This window comes from Rattus norvegicus, chromosome 6 (genome assembly GCF_036323735.1).
Source record: "Rattus norvegicus strain BN/NHsdMcwi chromosome 6, GRCr8, whole genome shotgun sequence".
Classification (NCBI taxonomy): Eukaryota; Metazoa; Chordata; class Mammalia; order Rodentia; family Muridae; genus Rattus; species Rattus norvegicus.
Genome location: NC_086024.1, coordinates 100,833,152 through 100,844,759, shown reverse-complemented (window position 1 = coordinate 100,844,759; position 11,608 = coordinate 100,833,152). Strand labels below are relative to the sequence as shown.

At 43.6% G+C, this 11,608-nt stretch overlaps 1 protein-coding gene across 6 annotated transcripts in view; it reads right to left on the bottom strand.

Annotated features, from left to right (window-relative positions):
* Zbtb1 (zinc finger and BTB domain containing 1) overlaps nt 1-11,608 on the bottom strand; it is a 31,514-nt gene that overhangs the window by 19,260 nt on the left and 646 nt on the right. For 3 of the 6 annotated variants that reach the window (XM_039112273.2, XM_039112274.2, XM_039112272.2), the window contains exon 1: nt 5,921-6,430. The exons of the other annotated variants lie outside the window; for them this stretch is intronic. In XM_039112273.2, the coding sequence (XP_038968201.1) occupies nt 5,921-6,037 (117 nt within the window). In that variant the 5' untranslated portion in view covers nt 6,038-6,430. Of the gene's footprint in view, nt 1-5,920; nt 6,431-11,608 lie in introns of those variants that run through there. 6 annotated transcript variants of the gene reach the window in all.

The window sequence follows — 11,608 nt, the reverse complement described above, 5'->3', positions numbered from 1 at the left end:
TGGTAGAGCGCTTACCTAGGAAGCGCAAGGCCCTGGGTTCGGTCCCCAGCTCCGGGGAAAAAAAAAAAAAAAAAAAAAAAGAACCAAGAAAGCGTGAGGGCCCGGCTCTGACATGGCTGCTGTGCTGGGGCAGTCTTTAGTCCCTTACAGCCGAATTCAGGAGGCAGAGGATTCCAGACTAGCCTGGTCTACAGAGCAAGTTCCAGGCCAGCCAAGGCTACTCATGAGACCTTGTGTGCACACAAAGGAGCAAGCATGAGGACTACCAGAAACCACAGATCTAAAAAAAGCAGGGCATGGGGCAGACCCACTGCAACCGGCCAGCCTATTTTCGAAGTACCAAGCCAACGAGAAACCATCTCAAGAAACAAGGTAGACAGCACCCAAGGAATAACACCCAAGGTTGACCTCTGGCCTACACACACACACACACACACACACACACACACACACACACACACACACACACAGAGGCCTCTGTACAAAAACAAACATATACACACCAAAATTGTTTTCATCCTAGAGGAAGAAACACGTAATAAATCTGAACGAGACCAGACATTAATCCAAAAGATATAAACAACAAAAGTAAATAAAACAGCAATGTAAAGTTAATGAATTTGAGAGACAAGCACTAAAAGCCCTTAAATGATTTCATAGTATGGAACTGCTGCTTGTTTTAAAAGTGCAATATGGGTCTTTTACTGTGCTAAAAGTCTTCTCTTTTCAAATAGACTTTTAAAATATTATACACACACACACACACACACACACACACACACACACACACACGTGCACCATATACATTCAGGAGCCTATGGAGGTCAGAGAGGGCATTAGATTCCTTGGAACTGGTGGTTTAAGAGCACTGGTTGCTCTTGCAGAGGTCCTGAGTTCAATTCCCAGCAACTACATGGTGGCCACAACCATCTGTAATGGGATCCAATCCCCTCTTCTGGTGTGTCTGAAGATAGCTACAGTGTAATCATATACATAAAGTTAATTAGTTAAAACCAAAACCCAAAACAAACAAACAAAACAAAAACAAACTCAATAACCATAACGAGTTGTTCAGTGAAATAAAAATATTCACTCTCTTATTTATTTTTTTCTTTTTGAGACAGGGTCTATTTAGCCCTGGCTGTTATGGAACTTGCTAGGTATACCAGGCTGGCCTTGAACTCACAGATACTCCTACCTCTCCCTCCAGAGTGCTGGGATTAAAGATGTGAGCTGCCACAATGTAGCTCTAAAACCTTTCTATCTCTGTCATAATAATCAAGAAAATATCAAACCCACTCATTTCTTCTTGCTTTTATCTTTCCTCACAGAGCAACTATAGATCACATACCCTTTGTTCACACTTTCCTGCTGTAGACAGGTCCACGCTGTCCTCCTTCCCTACCCACTCCTCAGTTGTTGGACTTCCCTAGAAAGACTAGGAAGAGGTGAGGACTGTGAAATGGAGAAGCCACCATGTCTCCTGGAACCCAAATCAAGTGTTTCAAAAAGGTAATCAACTTCAAACCCATATCTCGGATGCCATAGCTAAACTGAGGACAAGCCTAAAGATAAAAGAGGTGCATGTTCAAAGACATCATCTGTGTTATCCATGAGAGTTAATTACACTAAGGTTAGCCCACAAGACTTTAAGAGCACTTGTAACTTTTGTAGAAGACCTAAGTTTGATTCCCAGCGCCTGCATGGAGCCTCACAACATCCCTGGAACACAATGGTCTCCTCTGGTTTTGCAAGGCACCAGGAAGGCATGTGTGCAGTCATATGGGGGCGACTCACCAGTGCACCGGAAACTAAAGAGGCCTTAAAACGTTTAAAAATAAAGTATGTTGATAAATGAAGGTGCAGAAAAAAAACGTTACAGCTAGAATTATGTAAAACACAGTAGTACAACCAAGCGCAAAAGAAAGCCTACAACAACGCTGACTCAAGCTGACTTTAAGGGTGAGAGTTTGAGGTCATTGGCTATTCCCCTGTAGGATTCACAGAAAAGTTTATAAGGACTAGAGAAACAAGCAAAAAGAATCAAAAGCTCTAGGAGACTTTCTAGTAGTAACAGTTACTGGAAACTGAAACAAACCAGAGTGGAACCTAGAGATGCCCACACAGAACAGGGAGGAAACTGAGTGGGGCAAGCGGGGGTTGGGGGGTGGGTGGGTGGGGGCCATTTGCCTGCTCTCCATTGTGCAACCTGCTTACAATCATTTGCCCCAGCAGTAAGGTGGGAAAAAACAGTGACTCCAATAACAAACATAAAGAATCACACAAGTAATGTGTAAAATGTGGCACTGGCCATGTAATAATTAAGGGAAACAATACTGGCTGCGGTTGCAATGGTGGCAATGTTTATCTGAGCACCAAGAGGTAAATCTAACTAGATAAGTTTCCTTCCAAGTAAAAGAAATGACAGCGTCAAAAAACTCCAAGACCCCTTCTTAGTTAAATGAAAAACACTGACTCGGCCACTAACAGAAATGAATGTAAACATATAGAAAGCCAACTACACACGTGTAAAGCTACAATCACTTAAAATCCACACACTCTGCATTAGCCCAAACAAGCACTAGCTAAGCAGTATGCTCCAGCCTCCAAAGCACGCGGACGCACATTCATGCATTCAATAAATCTGCACACACCCCAGAAACAGCACCAGTGTCCCAAAGCCAAGAACACAAGCCGCTTCCTTCCCTACACTCCGGGTTTCCCACAGCATGTAACCAGGAAGAGTCTGCTCAAAGGAAGGCAACCTGCTGTGCTGGAGAGCCCTCCACGGGCAGGTGTGAGCCCCATGCGTCGCATTCCTGTCTTCCCACCCCTGCTTCCCACTGAAAGCAGCTGGGCGTGGCAACACATTCCGTCAATTCTAGCTCCCGGGAGGCCGAGACGGGAGAGTCCTTCAGTTTCAGGCTACCCTAGTCTGTAGGGCGGTCCAGGACAACAAGCCCCCTCCCCCACTCCCACAAAGAAATTGTATTAGGCATTTACTGTCATTAAACAATTTCAGTCAAATCCCAAAAAGCTTGCTTTCTTTTTAATTTTTTTTATTTATGACTTATAAAAATGGGGTTGGGGATTTAGCTCAGTGGTAGAGCACTTGCCTAGCAAGGCCCTGGGTTTGGTCCCCAGCTTGGGGGGGGGGGGGGGAAAGAAATGCAAATACATAAAAATGTTGGGACTAGGGAGATGGCTCAGTGATTAAGAGCACTTGTTGCTCTTACAGAGAGATTCAATTCCTAGCACTCACAAGGTGATTCACAATTATCTGTAACTCCCTCCAGTTCTAGGGGATCTGATGCCCTCTGCAAATCTCAGTGGGCAACACACACATGGTATACAAACATACAGAGGGAAAACACTCATGCACAAAAATCATAAAGTAAGTAGACCCAGGAAACATTCCAGAGTGACTTTAATCCATTACTGGGAGGCAGATGGGGAGATTCATGAGTTCCAGGCCAGTCAAGGGCTCCACAGTGTGACCCTGTTTTATTGTCAATTATGCAGCTTATGAAGAAATATTTTTAAATTATTTTATGTATGAGTACACTGTAGCTGTCTTCAGACACACCAGAAGAGGTCATCAGATCCCATTACAGATGGTTTTAAACCACCATGAGGTTGCTGGGAATTGAACTCAGGACCTCTGGAAGAGCAGGCAGTGCTCTCATCCATCTGAGCTTTCTCTGCAGCCATCAGAAGTTTATTTATACCTTATATTTTACCTGCTCTGATTTCTGTGGTTACAATCTGTTACTGTATTTGTTACCAGCCTTACTGGAAGATGTGTGGGCCGTTGGGCTGGGGCAAAAAGTAAACCTTTCAACTTGCATTCAAAGGTCTGACCCCCAGGTCAGTGCCAGTATAAGGAGTCAGAAACCCAGTACATCTTACTCTAAACTAAAAATCACTTTGAAACGGGGCTGGGGATTTGGCTCAGTGGTAGAGCGCTTGCCTAGCAAGCACAAGGCCCTGGGTTCGGTCCCCAGCTCCGAAAAAAATAGAAAAAAAAATTCACTTTGAAAATGTTTACCAGCTTATGTTAAATGTCAAAATGGTCAAGAAACACAGCAACAATGTATTAAGCAATTCAGACAGTAATAAACCTATAGAGAATAGATCTTAATCTAAGCCCAAGAGTCGTATCTCATAAAAATCAAACATCTAGGACTATTAAACATTAAATCAGGCTATAGTTAACTGAGGTAAACTAGGTGCTGGGCCTATAGACAAATATTCCTATGTACCTCAGATAGCACAAAAACTTCCTTGGTACTCTTATCTAGTATGGTCCTCTGCAAAGACCTTTAACTAAGGGCAGGGTGCAAGCCCTGAATTCAGGTGCTAATGAAGAAGTGCCAAGCCTCATCTGAATGACAGCTGTAATGTGGCTTTACTGACACGAGTCCTAAGGATACTGGGAAAGCTCTCATATAGGGCCTCATATAGCCTAAACTGCCCTCAAACCCTATTTGTAGTAGAGGATGACCTTGAACTTCTGATCATCTTCCTTCTGCCTCCTCCCAAGCTCTAGAATTACAGCCCTGAACCACCATGCCTCGTTTATTAAGTGCTTGTGACAGAACCCAGGACTTCCAGCATGCTGGGTAAGCACATTTGTCAACAAGCTATAACCCCAGGCTTGTAGAAGTTATTTTAGTAAATTTCTCACTGACAAAGTAAAATATGAGGAATGATTTTCTCTGTGGATAAATCTCTTGAATGGTAATTAACAGGTTTTGCCTGATTATATAAGGGTGTGTTAAATACCTACATAAAGTTGTGGTGGCATATGCATCTTTAATCCCAGCAGTTCCACACACAGGGACAGCGATCGAGAAGACATACACTTGTGGGAATAAACAGTTGTAGAGATTCCTCAAGATAAAAGGTTTACTCTGAGCCACTTAAGTGACAAACACAAAAATTATTCACTATTTAAACCAGGCGTTCTGGCTAGCTATTAAATTCGGTACTTAGTACAGGAAGTTCTGAATTTATAATTGGATAATGTTCCAAAACTTATTTTTAAGTTATCTGGAACCTGAAACACACATTCCCATAGAAACAATGCTATAAACGGTGGTTCAATTTTGTGCTCACACCCAAAAGTCTGTTAAAGCCACCACGCTCCCTGCATTAGTCTTAACAATGCTATGTCATCAGCACTCACTGATGTAAGGAGCAGTATGGTACAGTAATGCCCACTATACGCAGCCTGAGAGGACAGGGACGAGGCTTAAAGGCTTTAGTGTTCTTGTGCTCATGTTCAAGTGCTACATGGCTGGCACTTCGCTTGTTTGTTAAGTGAAAGGAAAAAGAAAAAAAAGTCCTAGAAACAGGCACTACTAGATATGGGTACCAGTTCTACCCGCTCAGTAACTCCCAGCAACCTTCCCACCCCTTGAATCCTACTTCTCAACCAGTCACATTCAGCCAAGGACTCTTGCATTGACTAGCAACAACGGTGTTTTTGGCAATCTAATTTTTAAAAGCTCATCATACTGAACACAACTTATACAATTTCATGAAAAGTCAAGCTCAGTTTACTACTTTGCAAATCAGAAGGCACACCAGGCTTTAAGGCAGTGATTACCAACCTTCCTAATGCCGCGCCCCTCTAATACAGTTTCTCATGCTGGGGTGATGCCCAGCCACAAAGTTATTTCTGTTGTTTTGAGTCACAACATAAACATCTGATTTGCACGATATGTGACCTCTGTGAAAGAGTCATTCAGCCCCCCCAAAGGGGTCCTAACCTGCAGGTTGAGAAACACTGCTCTATAAGGTTAAGCTACATGCTCAGTTTTATCTCGTTCTGGTGGCTGTAAGGGTCAGACCCAGGTCTCCAGCACCAACAGTGCCTGGACTGCACCGCCTCACCTCCCTCACCAATAGGCCTCACCTGTTTGCACCTATTCAAAACGAGACTGCTGCTCTTTGGCCTGTCTGTTTCTGTTCTTCCCCTCGTCAAGCCAACAGTTGTCACTTCTAAAAGGCACGCTGATCTGCTGTCCACCATTTTAATCTCCTATAGGCCGTGAAACAAGTACATAATTTACTTCTTTGAGGTCCTTTGTTTTGTACTATGTAGAAGGTAACCAAATTATCTTTTGGCTTCATGGCAGGTCAGCGGATAATAAATGTTACCAAGTAACAGGAACGAGCCATTTCTGTAGTTCAACTGGACTCCACATGGAGTCCATCCACACAGAAGGCAGAGGGAAGAGAATGGAGTGCTGGCCTCTGCTTTCTCTCTGGTATAAGAGGAAAGGTATTTTACACATCCATTTTTAACCCTCTAAACTAGAGGCTGTACAGCCATGTTCTGAACACCAGAGGGCGGTGTGTGCACCTGTGACCTTTAAAAGCAGCTACACCAAGTTGGTTCCCAGCACATGGCATCTGTATTGCTGGAGTTTATTTTGTAGTATTTTTTTTTAAAGATTTATTTATTATATTTAAGTACACTGTAGCTGTCTTCTGATACACCAGAAGAGGGCATTGGATCTCTTTACAGATGGTTGTGAGCCACCATGTGGTTGCTGGGAATTGAACTCATGACCTCTGGAAGAGCAGTCGGGTGCTCTTAACCGCTGAGCCATCCCTCCACCCTATTTTGTAGTATTTTTACTTATTCCAAAGTATTGGCTCTGTGAGCTCACACTGTCTGCTACAACTGTTAACAACTTGAAGGCAGGCCGTTTTAGAACTTAAGTGTTCAGTAAAATCTGCTGTGTGGCCTGCCAGGGAGCTCCCCCCGTGATTATTTGCTTCCTCTGCTCGCAGAGCCTGTAAGCTGAATGAAGTATCCGTTTCCAGCTCTGCAGCTCCAGGGCTTCCTGTCAGTTCTAACCAAGGCTGAGAAAACTTCTTTTCTTTTTGGAGAAAGGGTCTCTCCCTATATTAGGCTGGCCTCTAGAGGTCAGCCTGCCTCTGCCTTGAGTGCTGGAAGCTATCACAGCTATTCAAACTCCAAAATTTTATCTAATTAAAATAAATGAAATAAAACCAATTAAAAGTACCAGTAAAAAAGATCCATTCTAAACACAATTCCATCCCTAAGCCTTACATCTCTTAAGACTTCCCCCATCCCCAAACACGGGAAAAGTGGAAGTCTTCCTTACTTCATAAACACCATTCCTTTGCTTAGAGCCATCTTTGGGGACCCTTTCCTGACTTAGCATGAGGCAGGCACCTCTTTATGGTGGGAGCCGCAGGGAGACAGGAGATGGGCCATCTAAACTGGAGGCTGTATGTACCTCAAGACGAAGGTGTTGTGTCAGGCATCATTACAACCCTGGATTCTAGTAGTTGCTTGGCATTTAAATGATAACGAGTTTTTCCAGGAACAAATGCTGAACTGGGCAAGTCTTGTTTTGCTCATCAGTTCTTACTTATGGCCGTCACTGAAACACTGTTGTCGATTTATAGGGCCTCTTTCACACATCAGTGCACTGAGACAGGCCTTTAATTATCTATGTTTTTTGTGAATGAAGAAAACACGTGCAGTAGTTAACTACCCATCTTGTAAACAGAAGCTGGGGCTGAAACCCTAACTCTTGATTCAAGATGCACAGTTTCAGTTTCTGTAATCCAGACAACACTTTCTGGGTATGATTATTAAGTGAAGTGCCCCTCTGGAACATTCTAAGCCTCCCACAGTCACATTTTCCATCGCTGTAAAAGCTCCTATCATTCTTGCTGTCTTATCTAATAGGCAAGCAGAACGCACCCCTCTCCCCACCTCCTTTTCCATCTGCTGACCACCATGGCCACCCCCACTGCTGTCAATTTCAAGTGGGAAGGAGTTAGCTTTTAAAAAGACAACATGCACCTCACAGAACAAACTAATAGAAAATATAATTAGCAATTTATTATTTTTTATTTTTTATTTTATTTATTTATTTATTTATTTATTTATTTATTTTTGGTGACAGGGTCTCACTATGTAGCTGGCTGGAACTATGTATACTAAGCTGGCCTTGAACCCACAGAAATCTACTTGCCTCTACCTTCCAAATGCTGGGATTAAAGTCATGCACCCTACACACTGCTATTCTTTATGTTTTAATACTCATTATTTTGTAGTGCTGGGGACTGAACCTAGGGCCTCAGGTGTGATAGGCAAGCACTCTTATACTAGGTTATACACCTCCATGCCTTCAGATGTGATTCTGAAAACAATGTATATTCACATAGTAGTGTTTTTACCACCCCACTCCCCCCCCAAAAAAAGCAGTTGGTGACAGATGGATCTCTGTGAGTTCCAGGACAGCCAATGCTACAGAGACCCCCTTCTCAAAAAAGCAGCATGTCCTCAACACCTTCCAGGAATTACTGTGATTAAATCTGAGCCTGCTATTTTGGAGCTTTACTAGGAAATCAACCCCACAGCTCATCCTTCTTGAACACACCGGCCTAAGTAGCTTTGTAATGACTATGCAGGACAAAATATCAGTATACTTAGAAATTACCTTAAATATGTAAGATGTCTAATGTGGGTAGAATTCAGGCTAGTCTTTGCACACACCCCCTCCCATTCCTTCCCATAACTTAAAACAACAGTAATTAATGCCCACCGTTACTCTAATTTCCTTTCTATCACGATTTTCTTGGATGCTGACCATGAGGAACCCACACCATCACAAAAGGCACAGGGATATCTTGGCGGTGGTCTTTGTGGCAAGTGTCCCTACTCATTCCCAATGATAAGCTAAGAAGCTCTCTCCACTCGAAGGGTTTGTTTTAACGAGTGTAGTCTGCACAAATCAATCAGATAACAGATTGCAACATTTGCTAAGGGTGAGAAGAAGCCCACCAAGGAGAATGAACGAGGACTAACCTAAAACAGCAGCCCTATTAAACATGAAAACTTTCACACGTCACTAGGTTATAGAATTTGACATCAGCTCAATGCAACCCCCCACCCGCCTCAACCTGGGAATTCTCAACAATCTGAGGTAGGAGCAGAAAGCACCAGCCTGTGAACAGGAACAGGCTGGGGTGAGGCACACACAGCAAGACGCTCTGATGCTGCCTTCATGTTTTTAAACAAGGGATTGATTGTTCACAGTGATTATCTCTGGGGAGTGGGAGTCAGAGCGACTTTCAGTTTTGTATTTTATGTACTTTAGTATAGTTGGAACTTTTATAAAGGGCATCTGCTTTTATCATTGAAAAGGTATTCCACTTTGAGAAAAAATAGGCATAAATAACTTAATTAGGCTAACATAAAAACATGAATAGCAAAGCATTTTCATTATTTTATAACACAAGAAACTATGAAAAATATTACAGAGACCTAAGTGAACGTCAAGCAGATGTTTTACACATTTAACCCTCCTCCGAGACATCAGACTGCAGCCTCTATTTTTTTCTGTATTCTAACACAAAGGTTTTTTTTTCCCCTCTTTTCTCTAGACAGTCTGTGTCCTGTATAGAGAAAAATAGGCCTTTAAAAAAAAAAAAAAGCAGCAACATTTTCTCCTGAATGGTGTTGCAAGGGACACTGGGCACTTTGAAAAGGCCCTAACTGTACCAGAAACTGACAAAAGTGGGGGAATGTGGAGGAATGAGGAAGCAGAAGGTACAAACAGTTGGCAGCTATCATGAAATAAAAACACAAGGTCATGAGCAGGCGTAGCAGCACGAGTCTTTGATGCTAGCACTGTGGGTGCAGAGGCAGGCCTATCTCTTAGAGTCTGAGGTCATCCAGGGCTGCACAGTGAGACCCTGCTTCACAAAGACAAAAAACCCATGTCAGAATCCTGTATGGCGGTGCAGACCTGTTATCCCACCACTAGGTGAGAGGTCGAAGCCAGAGGACGGAAAGCTATGGCTGGCCATGGACCAAACAGTGAGAACCTAGCTTTAAAAAACAAAACAAAACAAAACATAAAACAGCAGTTTCAGTGGTCCACACTTTCAATCCTGACACCCAGGAGGCAGAGGCAGGTGGATTTCTTCAGCCTTTGAGGTCAGCCTGGTCTTGAGTGAGTTCCAGGACAGCCAGGGATACACTGAGAAACACTTGTCTCAAAACACCAAAAACCAACATAACAAGGTGAGGAAGCTGTGCTCATGCCCTGGTCAAAAGTGGCTTCTCTTTCCTCACAAGGATGCAGCCACAGTGGTGAAACCAGCAGGCATAACGTTAGGAACTGGAAGAACACAGCCAGCTGGAAGGACTGCTCAACCAGGGTTTACTCCGAATCATGAAAATGAGGCTTTGGGGTTTTTCATGTTAATTTCTGATTATGTGTAGTGGGGGGGGGAGGGGTGCGCACATGAATACAGATGTCCTAGAGTCCAGAAGAAGAGTGTGGAGTTCCCTGGAAATGAAGTTACAGGTAGTTGTGAGCTGCCTGGTGTGGGGGTGCTGGGAGTCAAACTTAGTCCCTCTGGAAGAAAGGCAAGTGCCCTTAACCATTGAGCCATCTCTCCAGCCCTGAGCTTTGTAAAGGGTCTTGCTCTGTATGCCAGATCCAGGCTGGCCTCAGGCTTCTGATCCAACCTCTTGAAGTGCTGGGATCACAGGCGTGCACAACCACACCCTGTAAAACTCTGCTGTCCGAGAAGAAATCCTGGCGTTAAAATGAGTGCAAGTGGCTATAACACAACATTACACTACAAAACTCTAAGTATTAACCTTTGGAAAGGCATTTCACTTCGTGTCTACTTTAAGTCTGTCTATTTCTTTAAGAGGAAGAAAGCCCATGTGGCTGCCACTCAATATTACTGAGACTTAGGGAGATAACAACAGCCAGTGATTCAAAAGGGAAGTTTTACAGTTCTGGGCAAATGACCAGCCATCCATCACTGGGACTTCAGTCTCTTGTACCTTCATTCTCCCCATTTAAAGTGACAAAATTCCAGAAAATCTAGTTTATACCTTTTAAAAAACCGTGGTTGCTTTAAAGTTCTCATAAGAACTACATCGTTCTCACCAATTGACTTGGTGGTGCCTCAAACTTTGGCTCAAGAAATTAATTCTAAGTGGTCTTGGAAAGTCTCAGAACATGCCTATCACCCCAGAATTTAGGATTTCCTGAGGCAGGAGAATTCTATCCAAACGATCTTGGGCTATCTAGTCAGACCTTGTCTCAAAAAAGGGGAAAAAAAATGCTTGGAACGCTTCGTGGATTCCAGTGTCAAAGGGGAAAATGTTGCCGCAGCGATAGATACTGTACGGAAATACATTCTAACCAGTGGAGAATCTACGTGTACCGTCACAGCGACACTCGATTTAGGAACATGATCGAACACAAATACAAATACCCTATACCCCAGAAAACTACGACTTTCATTAACCTGTTCCAGACACGTCCGAGTTGGAAAATGTCTTGTCAACCTCTCGGATCACGTGGACGGGTGGCTAAGGTGGAAAGGGAGCCTGGGAGCGGCGGCTGAGCTCAAATCCACGCCTGCACGCTTCAGCAGCAAGCTCCAGATCGCCACCCAACTAGCTCATCGCCTCCACTAGAACTTCTACTTGTAAGCGCCCACCACTGGAGGCAAAAAGCACTTTCTTCTCGGGACTCCGGGGAGGGGGGGATCTCGTACACAGAAAAACCCCCAAACCCCTGAGACC